Below are 17146 nucleotides of genomic sequence, written 5' to 3' on the forward strand. Positions count from 1 at the left end.
TTTCTTTCTTCTGTGGAGAACAAAAGAAGATGAGTGCTAAGGACTGACAGCCTCAGTCACCATTCACTTTCATTGCATCTTTTTTCCATTCAATAAAAGTGAATAGTGACTGAGGATGTAAGTCCATAACATTCTGCCTGACATCTGCTTTTGTGTTCTACAGAAGAAAGTAAATGTGTTTTTAATCAGCTCCCTAGCTGGCAATGTCATGAATCAGTATATCATGAACATGAATTCGGGCACTGGCAAGGGTGTTCATCAACTAAACATTAGGACATTTATTACTCAGTAACCTGCGACACGATAATGAGATTAATCAGCAACATTGCTTTGTAAAAGACACTATTGTGCATTTTCGTCATAGATATTTAAACATACAGCGTTATTTTTAAATATATATGACATTAAGAAATAAATATACAAAAAGTTTATTTTTAATCTTTCTCTAACAATTCTAATATTTAAATAATTGTTTCCCTTTTATGAACATTGATGGAATATCTCTTTAAAAAAAAAAAAAATGCTTCGACATTATATATTTACACTTGTACTCATCCTCTAAGGACTTGAGGGACTTCAGAAGAACTGACAACATTTCAGGTAAGGGAACATTGTGGGCAACGATGTTTCCTAGTTTTTACCGTGCATTCTGGGAATTATAGGGAGCAAACGTTTCAGTGCATTGGAACAATTTTGCGATTGAGACAGCCGACTCCCTGATCAGTGCCCTGACTACTGAACTAGGGAGCTGATTGAGATGCACCCTTAAGTCTACGGGTTTGTTACAACAAGAGGGTGAGGAAATGATGACAGAATATTTCTTTTTTGGGTGAACTATCCCTTTAATTTGAGATGTCCTCCATGGCAGTTATTAATATAACTTTGCATGTGAATAAATATATGGCATCTTTTTGTTGTATTTTATTTTATTTCACAAGTTTACTGGCTCATGCAGTCCTGGAGCGCAATAAGGTTAACTTATTTGGCGTGCTGTCCACAGTGTTGGGGAGTAACGGAATACATGTAACGGAATTACATATTTAAAATACAAAATATAAGTAACTGTATTCCACTACAGTTACAATTTAAATCACTGATAATTACAATACAGTTATATTCAAAAAGTATTTTGATTACTGAAGAGATTACTTCGCATTTTATTGTCATAATATTAATATTAATACTTAATATTTAGTCCTTTCAGATGGAAAACTTTTATACATATAAATGATGCGATCCAAAGTGCATTTGAACAGAGAAGTGTTACATTCATACGAGCAGACAGAGAAGTAAGTTTGAAGTAAGTTTGGAGCAGAAGAAATAGAAATAAACCTTGTGTAAATTGTCAGCGTTACACTAAGCTAAAATGCTATTTCTAGCCATTTTACATGCACATGTTACCAGGCACGATCATATTTTTTTATACATTTATACTTTTTTTTTTTCTAGTAAGACCTTTGATTTTAGGGCAAAAATCATATTCTTGATGATAATTTTTGTAAAAATATCTAAAAATCCTTAAAATAAGATCAATTTGATTTATCTTGTTTTAGAAACAACACTGCATAAGATACAGTACTGTGCAAAAGTTTTAGGCACTTGGGAAAAAATGTTGCATAGTGAGGATGTCTTCAAAAATAATGCCATATATTGTTTTAATTTATCAATTAACATCATACAAAGTTGAGTAAACATAAAAAAAGCTTAATCAATATTTGGTGTGACCACATTTGCCTTCAAAACAGTACCAATTCTCATAGGTACACCTGGACACAGTTTTTCTTGGTTGTTGGCAGATAGGATGTTCCAAGCTTCTTGGAGAATTCGCCACAGTTCTTCTATCTATTTCGGCTGTCTCAATTGCTCAGTGCTGAAGAAGTAATCCAAAGTATTTAGAATACATTACTGACCTTGATTAATCTAACGGAATACATTATAAATTAAATTTTACAGCATGTATTCTGTAATCTGTAGTGGAATACATTTCAAAAGTAACCCTCCCAACCCTGGCTTTCCAAAATGGAGGGGCTCGAGCACGAGATGCTGGGTTTACCTGTAAACAAAAAAACTGGTGTGACTATAATACTATAGTGGTATAATACTTTTTTGTTTAATACATAAATCCTTTCTAAGATCCTCTTAAACACTGTCTGGAAAGCCAGATTAATATTTTGCTGAGACATAAATATCTTTAAACTGTATTTTGTTTCAAAGACTATTTGAAAGATATTAACCATACACAGCTGTTTTGTATTTGAGAAATCAGAGGATACAGAGTTTCTGCCTACACTTTCTTACAGTCTATATGTGTCATAACCACTATAGACCATGTCAATGAGATTAATGGTTGACAGGTGTGGGAGTTTCTTAAAATATTACATTGTGGTTACATCCTTATATCTACAAATACTTGAAACCCCATCTGATGATTCAGAGCTGATGTGGAACCTGCTAATGAGTGAAATCATGCAAGTGTAGTAGAATATTCATCACATATACCTGAAAATAAATAAACAGAACAAATAACAGTGTTGCTCTATTACGGGAGTGGGTGGAGAAGTGAAGCAAATCACATAAATGTGAACAAAATCTTAAAGGATGTCTGTAGTGGCACATGTTTTTGCAGCTGACCTGACTGTTACCCTTTTGTCAGAGACTATCTGAATGTCCCCCACCATTTTGTGGATCAGCTGCCTCAGCAAGCCCAAGGCCCTGGCATCTCCATGTCACAAGGTGTAGAAAATGTGACTGAATACACCGAGGCAGTTTTTACTCTCAGTATACACATCACTTTTTTCAACCCAAGATTGTATCTCTATGGCTGATTAGAGAGGCTTGCCATATGAATGTGCATCTTGATGAACTAGAGTTATTTCACACATTCTGTTTGGGCTGTTCTTTCAGTTGTTCAATTAGCTGTTCTTTTCCATGTTCCATGTTCATTTTTAAGATGACCAGAATAAAGATATGTATTTAGAGTTCTTAAAGGGATAGTTCCCCCAAAAATGAAAATTCTCTCATCATTGACTCACCCTCATGATATCCCAGGTGTGTATGACTTTCTTCCTTCAGCAGAACACATTTCAAGAAAAACAGAAAAATATCTCAGCTCAGTAGGTCCTTAAAATGCAAGTGGATGGTGATCAGACCTTTGAAGCTTCAAAAATCACCGACAGTCATCATAAACGTCATCTATACTATCATAGTGGTTAAATTAAGTTAAATTAGTCTTCTAAATACAATCGCTTTTGGTGTGAAAAAGATAAATAATTAAGTACTTTTTGTATGCCCAATTCCCAATGTGCTCTAAGTCCTCGTGGTGGCGTAGTGACTCGCCTCAATCCGGGTGGCGGAGGATGAATCTCAGTTGTCTCCGCATCTGAGACAGTCAATCCGCGCATCTTATTCACGCGGTCTCTCGTGTGACACATTCACGTTGGCATGTTACGAACGTAATCTCACATTCTTCTCTCGGTTTGTTCATCCAGGATAAGCACCATTGTGAATAAACAAACTGATACAAATACAGATCTAAACCAAAACCAACGAAGCTTCTGTACAGCATACCTTCTACTCAGTTTTAAACAGCACTGCTCTTCTGGATGTTTAGCACAATCGTCAATTCGTCAGTTCAATTATGTCACAAGCGCATACCACTACTGACCGGAAGCAATGGTTTATAGTTAAAAAAGTACTTAAATATTGATCTTTTTTGCTTTAGAAGACATTCATTTTACAACTGGAGTCATACATTTACATTTAGCAGACACTTTTATCCAAAGTTTAACAACATCTGCAGTATAGGACTGCCAAGTTCTCACAGTGGCTGGAGTAGTAAAAATGATAGTATAGAAGAAAGAGACAGACAAGGATTTTTTTTTTTTTTTTTGTACATTAAGTGCAAGTTAAGTGCAGAAGTAAGTGCAATTAGTCTGGGTGGGTTAAGTGCTCGTGGAACAGATGTGTTTTCATCTGGTTCTTTAATGTTGAGAAGGTAACAGCAGATCGTGTGGAGGTTGGAAGTTCATTCCACCACAGAGGAGCAGAGAAAGTGAACGATCGTGAAATAGACTTTGAGCCTCTTTGTGATGGGACCATCATAGACTGCAGAGAGGGCACGGTTCCATTGGCAGTCCTGTAAGCCAGAGTCAAACCCCCAATATTCATAATAGTGTTCTACTTATATGGGTTTTTTCCATGGTTGATTGTTAAATTCTTACATTTCCTTGAATATGGATGACGTTTATGCTGACTGTCTGTTCTTTTTGGAGCTTCAAAAGTCTGATCACCATCCACTTGCATTTGCATTGCATTTATTTTAATATACAAGCAAGGGAAGAATTGCTTTTTTCACCACCATGGAATACACTGTGTTTTAAAGTTTTTAATACATTTTCAAAAAAAAAAAAAAACTTTTTGAAATAAAACATAGCGGACAGCCATAATTTTATGCCAAGACGGCATATCTCCATTAAAGGAGCAACAACAAATAAAGAATTAGAATCTACCCACCACACAAACAACCTTGGTTCAACATTTGTTCACACTCCAAATTTGTTTGATACAATAATATTGAGTAACCACCAATTATATACTGATCTATGAACATTTGGAGCTTTTAAATTAGTTACATTGATCACTTGCGGTTTGTACCACATTTTGAATACAAATTCCACATCACAATGTTGCTTTCATGTTACATTGTTTGGACAAATGTTGCTCTATCTATGTAAATAAGTTTCAGCCTAGTGGTAATGTGCTGGAATTATATCATTTCAGTCCAACAACTAGCACGGAACTTATTTCCTCAAGAGGAAAATATTCTTAGAGTTTGACTGAAATCAACAAACCAAACATTTAAAACAAGCTATGCACAAATTCTTGGGCAGTGTATAAAAAAGATCTGATGGCAAAACATAGAAACAGTATATGATAAATTAAATACAGGTGCATCTCAATAAATTAGAATGTCGTGGAAAAGTTCATTTATTTCAGTAATTCAACTCAAATTGTGAAACTCATGTATTAAATAAATTCAATGCACACAGACTGAAGTAGTTTAAGTCTTTGGTTCTTTTAATTGTGATGATTTTGGCTCACATTCAACAAAAACCCATCAATTCACTATCTCAAAAAATTAGAATATGGTGACATGCCAATCAGCTAATCAACTCAAAACACCTGCAAAGGTTTCCTGAGCCTTCAAAATGGTCTCTCAGTTTGGTTCACTAGGCTACACAATCATGGGGAAGACTGCTGATCTGACAGTTGTCCAGAAGACAATCATTGACACCCTTCACAAGGAGGGTAAGCCACAAACATTCATTGCCAAAGAAGCTGGCTGTTCACAGAGTGCTGTATCCAAGCATGTTAACAGAAAGTTGAGTGGAAGGAAAAAGTGTGGAAGAAAAAGATGCACAACCAACCGAGAGAACCGCAGCCTTATGATTGTCAAGCAAAATCGATTCAAGAATTTGGGTGAACTTCACAAGGAATGGACTGAGGCTGGGGTCAAGGCATCAAGAGCCACCACACACAGACATGTCAAGGGATTTGGCTACAGTTGTCGTATTCCTCTTGTTAAGTCACTCCTGAACCACAGACAACATCAGAGGCGTCTTACCTGGGCTAAGGAGAAGAAGAACTGGACTGTTGCCCAGTGTTCCAAAGTCCTCTTTTCAGATGAGAGCAAGTTTTGTATTTCATTTCGAAACCAAGGTCCTAGAGTCTGGAGGAAGGGTGGAGAAGCTCATAGCCCAAGTTGCTTGAAGTCCAGTGTTAAGTTTCCACAGTCTGTGATGATTTGGGGTGCAATGTCATCTGCTGGTGTTGGTCCATTGTGTTTTTGAAAACCAAAGTCACTGCACCCGTTTACCAAGAAATTTTGGAGCACTTCATGCTTCCTTCTGCTGACCAGCTTTTTAAAGATGCTGATTTCATTTTCCAGCAGGATTTGGCACCTGCCCACACTGCCAAAAGCACCAAAAGTTGGTTAAATGACCATGGTGTTGGTGTGCTTGACTGGCCAGCAAACTCACCAGACCTGAACCCCATAGAGAATCTATGGGGTATTGTCAAGAAGGAAAATGAGAAACAAGAGACCAAAAAATGCAGATGAGCTGAAGGCCACTGTCAAAGAAACCTGGGCTTCCATACCACCTCAGCAGTGCCACAAACTGATCACCTCCATCCCACGCCGAATTGAGGCAGTAATTAAAGCAAAAGGAGCCCCTACCAAGTATTGAGTACATATATAGTAAATGAACATACTTTCCAGAAGGCCAACGATTCACTAAAAATGTTTTTTTTATTGGTCTTATGATGTATTCTAATTTTTTGAGATAGTGAATTGGTGGGTTTTTGTTAAATGTGAGCCAAAATCATCACAGTTAAAAGAACCAAAGACTTAAACTACTTCAGTCTGTGTGCATTGAACTTATTTAATACACGAGTTTCACAATTTGAGTTGAATTACTGAAATAAATGAACTTTTCCACGACATTCTAATTTATTGAGATGCACCTGTATATAGGTCACATCTGAAAATATCAACCTTGCAGTTCCGCTTTAGTCTTGATACAATTGTCTGATATATTAAGATTGTTTATGTGTTGGTGTTCTATGAACTCTGAGGTCTCCTCCATGATCTGTCCGGGAATGTGGAAGTCGACAGATGGCCTGTGGAGATCGCTAGAGAGCGGATTGTCCTCCTCCTCCTGTTGAGGTATGGATATGCTTTGGGAAATCCTCTGCCGCATACTGCAGCCTGTGCCCTGAAGAAACTGGAGAAAGTTCTCCTCAATAGAAGCCTCTCTGCTGGGCAGCTGTTCCTCCTCCCCCGGACGTCCCCATTTGAAAACGAAGGCCAGGTTTCTGGCCAGCTCTTCCCGGATCTGCCGGTTCAGACAACCGTAGAAAAAAGGGTTGGAGGTGAAGCAAAAGTACCCAATCCAGGTGAACACGTCCTCCAGTTGAGCCATGCGAGCGAGAGATTCAAGAGAGGAAGGCATAACTGTACAGTACAGGTGGAAGGAGAAATAAGGTAGCCAGCACCCAAGGAACTGACCTCCCACGGCCACCAGTACCACTGCAGCCTTGCCCCCACTGAAAGTCCTCTGAGGGGTGGTGTGAGCTCCGTTAAGACTGGCTGCCATGCTTGAACGGCTGCTCAGAGATTCAGAACGTGGCCGAGGAGTCTCCATCCATGTGGGCACTGGGCCTTGCTGCATGGCAGCCACCCTGGCCACCTTAAACATGTTGCAGTACACCACAAAAATGATAAGAACTGGACATAGGAAGTACATAAGGGTAAATAAGATCATGAACACCAGTCGTTGGGGCCCTCCATCCATCCAGTGGAGCGAGCAGCACTTTGGTACTGCGATTTTGCCCATAACTTTCCCTAGCACCGGTCCCGTCTCCTCTCTTTCAAGCACCCAGCCGAGTAAAGGGAATGCAGACATGAGGGTGGCTTTGATCCAGATTCCAATTAAAACTGAAACCACCAGGCCCACAGTCATTTTTACTTCATAGCGCATGGGATGAACAACATAGTAGTACCTCTCTACATTGATGGCTGAAATAGTGAGGATAGCAGCACTGATTAGTCCCACGCTGAGACAGAGGTAACCCTGACAAAGAGCCTCGTTAAAAAAGCTCTGCCCTGACAGCATACCCAGAGGCATCAACACCAGTGCCGCAATGAGATCCACCAGGCAAAGATGGAAGACAAACACAAATTTACGTAGTTGTGGCGTCCGGGCGATGACTGTCATGATGGCTAAGTTGCCCACTACAGCCAGTACATCCATCAGGAGCATACAGCACAGGGCAAGTGTCTGGAGCAGGTGTCCATCTCTGGGCTCACTCAGTACTGAGGTGTTGGGCTGGGTCACGTTCGGACGCCAGGAGGTGGCGTGGGTGACGTTCCACAGTGTGTTGTAGGCGGTTGTAAGCTCCATGAGAGGATGGAATGAGGATTGTGGACGGAAGTGATTCTCATGGGACTATCACCCATCCTCCCCTGCTGAAGAGTAGGATCGAGCAGCAGCGCTCGACGGTGGAGTTCTGGCGGTGTTATGGCATGGTGGTAGAGCTGAAGGGATTGGTTGCACTCTGGAGTTGGAGCAGATTTGGATCACAACATCCAGTTTCATCTTCAAATATTCATCTGTAAAGTCCTTACTCCATCTTGCTCAAAGTCTGACAGCTCCAGATGAGACATGATGGAACTGTGAAAAGAGACAATCATTTTAGCAAGCAAATGTTTTGAGAAATACACAAAGAACAAACGTTTGGACACACCTACTCATTGTTTATTACTACTATTTCCCACATTTTGGAATACTAATAAAGCCATTGAAATGATTAAGTAACACAAACTCTAACACAAAAAAATAACAGAAAAATCTTAGTGTCTTCAAAAAAGGCTTTCTTCTACTAAAGTCTTAAGATTTCCAACGTTTTGTATGTTGGGCAGTTGTTGTCAGCTTTTCCTTCACTATCTGGTTAACTTACAGCATAGCATAAAATACAATTTTGAAAAAAATATTTATACGTAGGAACAATTTATATTTGTCTACAAAACTGATTTCAAGCACTTAAGCATAATTCTTTAGATCAAAGGGGTTTTAAGATCATGAGAAACATACAGTAAATTCAGTCAAGTGTTACTGGTAGTGTGCATGAATAGAAACTGCTAGTGTGCATGAATATAAACACATCCCTCAAGCCTTCTAAACTGTCAATGATAATGTGGTCTGTGTTTATGTTCATAACCTCACCTGTCACAACCCTATACGCACTAGAACTCTTCTCTTATTTTTTAACCCTGCTTTAAAGTGAATGGTATCTACGCTAATTATATTCTATTTCCCTCTCTAAACCTGCCAGATCCATCTCGGTCCTGCCTGATGTCCGACTCCCACTGTGTCGCTGAGTGATGATGACCAACTGCAGCACGTGCCAGCCATACTTAACTTCAGACTACTGAGACGGACTTCACATGCGAGGATGAATTAATGCAAACTCAAAGACGTGGGACTCTTTATGAGCTTCAGTCTGAAGCATGGGCACAGGATGGAGTTCACCAAAATTACCTGCCATAAGCTTCCAGCCGGACTACGATGCTCCTCACTGAATGATACCTATATCAACTTGGTCAAAGGAAGGACAACACTCTCTTAAAAAAATTAAATAAACTATAGAAAATGAATTAACCACTTACAAAAGCCTTCATTGGCCAAAATCTAAGAACAATGCATCTACGTGTATTTCCTCAGTTAATTCGGGATGACTTCAAGGATTTTAAAACTTATAGTTCATACAAAATCATTTTGTTTAACCACTGACCCACAACACTTACATAGTTTACTAATTTTAACCACTAATAGTTCTAAACATGAATAACTAATATTGGCATTATATGCATTCATTTTCTGTTATAGCATTATTTCATGTACAGCAGCTTTGAAACAACGCCTGTTGTGAAAAGTGCTATACAAATACATTTGGCTTGACATGCATAATTATTCAACTTATTCTACCATATCATATTTTACTGTAAAAACAATGCACCAGCTTTGTTTCTCCACACAATCAATCCATCCACTTTTTCTCGCAGGGCATAAACTATCCCTTGTGACACAATGTGGTCAGTGTTGTGACAAAAGCTCAAATGTATCTCTAATTCTGCGATAAACTGATGTTTTAGGGCATCTCTGTGAGCATGGAGACAAGGAGTTTTGTGCCCAAGGCTTGCGACCACAATGATCACATGGTTAACTGATTGCAGTATTGAAGGGAGCGGGGTGTTCTGTACCTGTTAACACAAATTGAATTATGTTTGGGCAGACAAAAAGTAGATAGAGCTACAGTTGCATGATAATCCACATGACTATGAGGAGTTTAAATATGATGGTAATATTGATAACATTTAAGCCCTCTCCACTCATCTTCTTTATCAAATTTGGGTGCTAACAACTGAGTTGTTAGAAGACAAAAAATATTACTACTTCAAGAAGTAGGGTATTTAGAGTTAAACAGAAACACTTAAGGTCATCCAGGGGCTAATTTCAGAAAAATACTTAAAAATGTTAAATGTTTTAAAAAAATAAAATATGGACAATTTTCCTTGTCCAACCTGGGGTTAAGGGTGAACGATACAACAATGATTTGTGAACTCATTTACTTTCCAAATAACTACCACTAGGATGTTATCAGGGCAGGATTTCTGTTTTGCTGCCTGTTGGCAATCTAGCACTGTAAAATTGAAGACATGGAGTTATTACCTTAAAGTTGTGTAATTTTTGGACTGAAAAAATATTTTCTTGTATGGTATCCTAGTACAATATTAACTATTAGTAAGCCATTTTAGGTTGATTTTCCAGAAAATTGTAAATGTTGTTCTGTGGCATTTTTAAACATTACTCTGTTCATTTGTGAATCTCGCTAGGCCCAACACAGCAACAATGGCTCATTCAATGGTGTGATTTTGGGACTGGTTAAATTACACACTTCACCTTCAAGCTACTTTTATCTGATCTGACTCTTAAAAATGACATTTGTTGGTATAACCTAATGTATTCTGGTTGATTAAGTCATTTTAAATAATATATTTGAATTGCAAATAAATAAATAAATAAATAAAAACAGTTCAGCGATTAGGTTGCCCAAAATTACAATTCTGTCATAATTTACCCACCCTCATGTTGTTCCAATTCCATTTGACTTGGTCTCTTCCATGCAACATAAAAGAAGAAATTTTAAACAATGATCTGGCCACTCTCTTCCATGCAATAACAAGTTATGGAGACTGGAGCTTTCAAGCTTCAGAAAGGATATAGACTACAAAAGTATCATAAACGTAGTCCATATGACTTGTGCACTATATTCCATATCATTGAAACAATACAATAGCTTTGTGTGATTTAAGTTGTTGTTCTCTGATTACCTTGATGTACGCCCACTGAGGGAAAAAAAAGATGGATTTATATATATAAATATATATATATATATATATATATATATATATATATATATATATATATATATATATATATATATATATATATAGCATTTTTGCATCCCACTTTTTAAGTAAATTCAATTTATGGTCATTTTATGTCAGCATAACTAGAAAACCCTTGCTAGATATACAGATGTATCAGTTCATAAAGTTAATACTTAAAAAGGTATGTCACACAAATAGGATTTAACAACTAATATCAAGTTGTTTCAAATTACCTTAATATTATTGTTTCTACTTAAATTAATTAGCTCAAAAGAAAATAACAACTGAGGTCAGTCAATAAATCTGATTCCCCAAAGATGTGCAGATAAAGCTGCACTTCAACTATGCAAGTTCACATGCACCAGGAATTACATGGATTGAACAGAATCCAACTTTACCAAAGGGAACACTAATAACTCTTAATGGTGAATTTACACAAAACAACTAATTACGGTGAAAAAACATAAATAATACAAAAGAGAGCTTAATTCTCTATGAATTCTTAATAACAATAAATTGAATGCCTCAATAAGTTCCTTTTGACTAAACAAACATGCTTAAAATATCCGAGCGCAAGGGCTTATGTGTATTCCCCACAACCTCAGTTCTGTACCTGAATTTTATACATTTTTATCCAAATAAATTCAAGGAACTCACGATTATTCATTTAACTTTTGCATCACTCTAAGTTCACCTTATAATTAATATTTTGTGTTGTACACATCGATGCAAATTAAGTAAAGCTAAAAATGTTGTACATATGTACGTTTTTGAGTAGAAGCAATTTATTTTCATACGTTATGGTTTTGAGCAAAAAAAAAATGTTATTTTCAGTTTAGCTCTCTTTATGTTCATAAGAGTGTAAGAGAGATGTAGCGATGCCCAATTTGTGAACAAATCAATCTTTTTAGTCAGATCTATTAAATGTATTGGTTAATCCTGTTCATAATCCCCGTAGATTGATTCATTCATGAATCAGACTGATCCACTCAATTCACTGATTCAGTGATCTGGCTGCAGCCGTTCTCACATTAAGAGCTCACTGGAGGTTAGGTTGTCAGTGAATAACAAATTAAGATTCTTTCTCAGATAAAGCTGCTATATGGCTTCAGAAGACTTGGAAAATAGTGCAGAGTCATAGAGTCCACTTTTATAATACTATATTGGTACTTTTGCATCCTGTTTGAAGCTTGAAAGCTTAGGTCCCCATTCCTAATGGCATGAAAAAGCACAAACAGTGCATTATTAAAATGTCTTCGTTTTGTGTTCCTTGGAAACTCATAGAGGTTTGGAACAACATAAAGGCAAGTAAATAATGACAGAATTTTCATTTTTGGGTGAGCTATTCCTTTAAAACTGAATGATACCACATGTAGTGTATTTTAGGTTATTAGACAAAAACATTTTTACAGTAAACTTTGCACTGGGTTACTTTCATTTCAGCTCCATAATAAGCACTATGCATTTAATTGTTAAATTTCAGTCCACATCTTTTGTTGTTTCAAGTCAACAAAGATCTGTAATCTAGAAACCCACAGTACATATTGCTACACATGTCATAGTGTACTAAAAATAATCAACGATAAAAAAATAAAAAAACTTGTGATGTTTTCCTCGGACAATGATGGTTCAAATGTTTGCACATGACAAGAAACCTACGTGGATTTCAACTTTTTGTTTGGCTGTGGGTGTCGTATAATATTTTAAAAAGTCTTAATTAGGGCCAGAAAGCCCATAAAGGAATGGTTCACCCAAAAATAAAATATTCTGTCATCATTTACTCACCCTCATGTTGTTGCAAACTCATTTAAATTTCTTTCTTCAGTGGAACACAAAACTAAATCTTACGCAGAATATTTTGACAGATTCAGTCGCAGTTCACTATCATTGCATCTTTTTCCATACAGTTAAAGTGAATGGTGACTGAAATTGTCATTCTGTCTAACATCTGCTTTTGTGTTCCATGGAAGAAAGAAAGCCATACGTGTTTGGAATGGCATGAGTTTGAGTAAATGATGGCCAAATTTACATTTTCGGGTGAACTTTCCTTTTTAGCAGCGAGACCTGCTTTTTCTATAGGAGAGGATTCAGATTGATTGATGTACTTAATGTCTGCAGGCTGAGGAGATTTAAAAGAGGAGAGATACCCTGAGGAACGACGCTGAGCCATATGAAGAACAAGCAGTCTGCCAGTATTGAACCAATCAGGTCGTGTCAAAAGTGTGAGCGCAACAAAGGGAAGACAGAACAGTGTACATCTGATTATTTCTAGAAAATATTTGTGCCACAAACACAAGTCATGTACACATTTGCAGTAGTTTATTTTACACAAACAGACTGATTCTACGCGGTCAATCCTTTTTGCTGTTCATGACACCCTTTCTTTGCTTGCATATTGCTGATTGCAGGTTTGCAATGTTTTTGGTCATGTTTAGGTGCATAAACAGTGCCAAAAGTGTCAAAAAGTCAGAATAAATACACATCAAATTTAATTTGTGTTAATACGCAATTCACAACACGTGAATTACACTTATGCAAAGCATTAAAGTATTGCTAATATTTTTTTCTTACGCTTGCAAGGTTGATTTACACATTTACAAAACATTCTGTGCACATGCAATTTATTTTTACGCTTGCAATTTTATTTACGCTTTCACAAATCTTACTCTGTGCATGCAAATTTTTCTATCATACTCTGTGCATGCAAATCATTTAGGCACTATTTTACATTCATATAGAGCTACAACCCATATGTGTCTTGTGTCAACACCTTCATTCAAGGCCACCGCCAGTTTACATCACTAAGAAAGTTCACAAACAGCTATTCCACTGCCTGCTCCAAAGCAAGATCCTGTATCTCGAACTGCATTGCTTGACATCTTCAAATCCAGAGCCACTCATCTGTCTGGGAATTCTAGAGCATATATGTCATTCTGGAATGCACAAGTTTAAACAGCCTCAGTGTGGGGTACAGAGTTAAAGGAACAGTGTCTCCATGAGATGGAGCTGAGGACACAGATTAGGAGAACATACCTGAAGCTACAGACGTTTGTTGAAGCAGAAAGGTCCAGCAGGGAGGATCTTCTCTCGAGCGTCCAGGGTTAGTGTCGCGTGCCAGTGAGAGAGGGATAGAAAGAGGGGGAGATATAGCACCAGAACTCGAGAGAGAGGTACCCGACTGCCCTCCTCACCTGGCCCTTTCATCTCTCCGCCCCTCACCCTTTCACCCGCCCACACGCATGTACACACACATACACACAGATAGCTCCCCCTCCCCCGTCAGCTATGCTTCAGGCGACTGGTCCAGGTGGTAAGGCTGGTGTCCACGCAGGAGAGAAGACGAGGAGATAACAAAGCGCTGTCTCTTTAGACCGCACTGTCTAAACACGCTCTCGCCCCTTTCTGACACACACACACACACATCCACACAAACACACATCAACGTGCTCTCCCTCACACGCGCACAGGGCAACTGCAGAGCAGAATGGAAAGGAGACAGCAGGCAGGCAAGCATCCTTCCTCACTTCACTGGGTCCTAGTGCTCCTCTTCTGATGCATCCCTCTGTGTGTGTGTCCGTGGACAAACTGGCGCATACGAACATACACATGGGCTGCGGTATGGGGTCACATCAGGCTGTTTGGATCTGTGGGAGTATTAGAAGGAAATAAATTCTTACTTGTTTTTACTGCAGCACAAAGTCTCTCTCTATCTCTAACCAGTAAGGCCTGAGTAGATCTTGACGTCCAATCCGTTAAAAACCCTCTCATGAGACCCTGATTATTATTTGTTTGTGGTTGCAAAGTCTGCCAAAGCACAAGGAGACTAGGAGGAAAAGATCAGCAGTTATGCTGATGTCCAGAACAAACACAAAGCTATTCTTCCCATGTGGTGCTAGAGTTTGGAGGACACTGAGAGCCAAATTATCATGGGACTGTTGTGTAAATATGTGCACAGATGCATGCATATCCCTGTGGGCAGTGAAGGTTTCAGTGTCTTTTAAGATGGACAGATGATTTTTCTGACATTTCAGTCATCGTCTTTTAGTTTCGCTAGGTGGAATTCCCTTGCAAAAACTGGTTAAAGGTGCACTCAGTAACTTTTTGTTCATGTCATCTTGGACTTGACACCTAGTGGTGTGGATGCAGCATCATTCACACACACAATAGTTTTCAGTTACAGATACTATTGTAGAAATTCACTATTCACAATCATCCATGATCATTTAAACCAAGAGTGAAAGTGTCCAATAACAAGACGGTTATTGAGATTAAGCGAGTAGTATTCAGCTGGTCATGTGATTCTAAAATGGCAGCCCCCATGAGGGTGCCCCTGCCCCATGTAAAATAAAACAACTTTTATGAGGTTACTGATATGACTAGAGTCCTCAACTCATGTGCATGGTCATGATTTTATACATCTGTTTCAAAATTACAATTAATTTCTTTAGGAGTAAAATGTTTTTAAATGGGGGGGGGGGGGAAACTACTGAGTGCTCCTTTAAAGCTGAAGAGTTTTTGTTAAAATACTTTCTCCTGTCAAAGCTCAATATTCAGAGGCAACTGTAGGTTCAGATCCCGAAAGAGTGTAAACACGGTTTGTTTGAGCAGCCTGACCAGCACAACACAGCAACATAAGCTCAACAAATGGTGCTAGTTTGGGGTGGGATTATCTCTTTATCCAGCCAATGGAAGACAGTGGAAGTGCTTGGGAAACCTGCAAGGAAACACTTTTTGTAATAAGGAATTCCGTTTTTGTAATCCCGTTTGAGTATGCTTAGCCCAATCTCACGTAAGTCGTAATAGCACAAAATGACGAAATAGTAAGAAATTGTTTGAGTTTGTACAAATGTGCATGACTTTTACTCCCAAATAAATTAACCAACGGGCAATGTTATGACAATTTTTCCCTAAGTTTAACCCCTAACCCAAACCTAAACCTAACCTAAAAGTGTAACCCCTAACCAAATCTTAAACCTAATCATGATTTTAATAAGAAAATAACTAAAAAAATTTAAAAAAAATAAATAAAATAAAAACATGGGAACTAGACTAGGGAAGCATATTAAAGGTTAATGACATAAACTGATGACATCAGTCATTTGTTTTGAATAAATAAATATGGAATGAATAACCAAATTTGTTCACTGACATCTCCATTCTGACAATAAAGTGTTGGATAGGAGTCTTGCTAAAATGTGATGTCTATATTGTATCAATTTGAAATTCTGTTATTTGATTGGTTGGTCTCTACGGGAATAAAAGTTGTATCTTTTTGTCCGACCCAGTGGCGTCGCAAAATAAAACAAAACCGTTTGCCACAAAGCTGATTTGCATGTCAAAATATGACCTTGAAAGAAATGCTAGCAACGCCCCTGCTACAACCCAAGTTTTAGGATATTTTATGATTTCGTCATCTGGTAGGAATATGACGAGTTGTCATGAGATTATGTTGGGATGCTAGTGGCACAGAAATAACACACTTCAGCTTTAAAAATCAGTTTATGGAATTCCCTTGCAAGACCTGGTTATTTGTGGCAAACTTGCCGTGGTATGTTGCAAATTTGCGGCAAACAAAACAGTGTGCCACAATGCTGATTTGCATATGAAAATATTAGCTTGCATCAAATTTGCAGCAATATTTGCCAGAAGTTTACCAAAGGGGTTTGCCAAAACACTGTTTTTGTAAGGTATTTCAAATTACTGTTTGCACTAAAATAAAAAATGCTTAGCTTGACGTCTTTTAATGATATCCTATGTGTTTGCACAGAATTCATCAAGGATACAAGATACCAGTGTCAGAACATTCTTATTATTATTTTTAAAGCTGAAGTGTGTAATTCTGTACAACTAGCGTAACTGAATTGAATTGCAAAACTAAACATTGTTTTCAGACAGCTTTCTGAATACACCCCTGTCTGTTGTTAACTCATGCCATTGTTGTCTTGTCAGGCTGGACAGCTGCTCAAAACAAATAGAGAAATTTGTATAAAGCCACAGAAATGCAGTGTTTACAGTTTTCAAGAAAATTAACCTATGAATGGCTTACTTAAAGTTGTCGCTGCATATTAAGCTTGGATAGGCTAAATTATTTTTAACACTGAAAATTCATGACAGGTTAAATTAATGAATATTAAT

At 37.8% G+C, this 17146-nt stretch overlaps 1 protein-coding gene across 2 annotated transcripts; it reads right to left on the minus strand.

Annotated features, from left to right (window-relative positions):
* Nucleotides 1-6500: 6500 nt before the first annotated feature.
* Nucleotides 6501-14946, minus strand: LOC127424227 (G-protein coupled receptor 61-like). Of its 2 annotated transcripts, XM_051669214.1 has the most exons (3): nucleotides 14045-14946; nucleotides 13782-13944; nucleotides 6501-8231 (listed from the first exon to the last, which is right to left on the minus strand). In XM_051669214.1, the coding sequence occupies exon 3, from the start codon at nucleotides 7959-7961 to the stop codon at nucleotides 6549-6551; it is 1413 nt and encodes a 470-aa protein (XP_051525174.1). In that variant the 5' UTR covers nucleotides 7962-8231; nucleotides 13782-13944; nucleotides 14045-14946; the 3' UTR covers nucleotides 6501-6548. The 2 variants fall into 2 exon arrangements, with proteins under 2 accessions (XP_051525174.1, XP_051525175.1); XM_051669215.1 differs by lacking the exon at nucleotides 13782-13944.
* Between the last annotated feature and the right edge of the window lie 2200 nt (nucleotides 14947-17146).

This window comes from Myxocyprinus asiaticus, chromosome 33 (assembly GCF_019703515.2).
Source record: "Myxocyprinus asiaticus isolate MX2 ecotype Aquarium Trade chromosome 33, UBuf_Myxa_2, whole genome shotgun sequence".
Lineage (NCBI taxonomy): Eukaryota > Metazoa > Chordata > Actinopteri > Cypriniformes > Catostomidae > Myxocyprinus > Myxocyprinus asiaticus.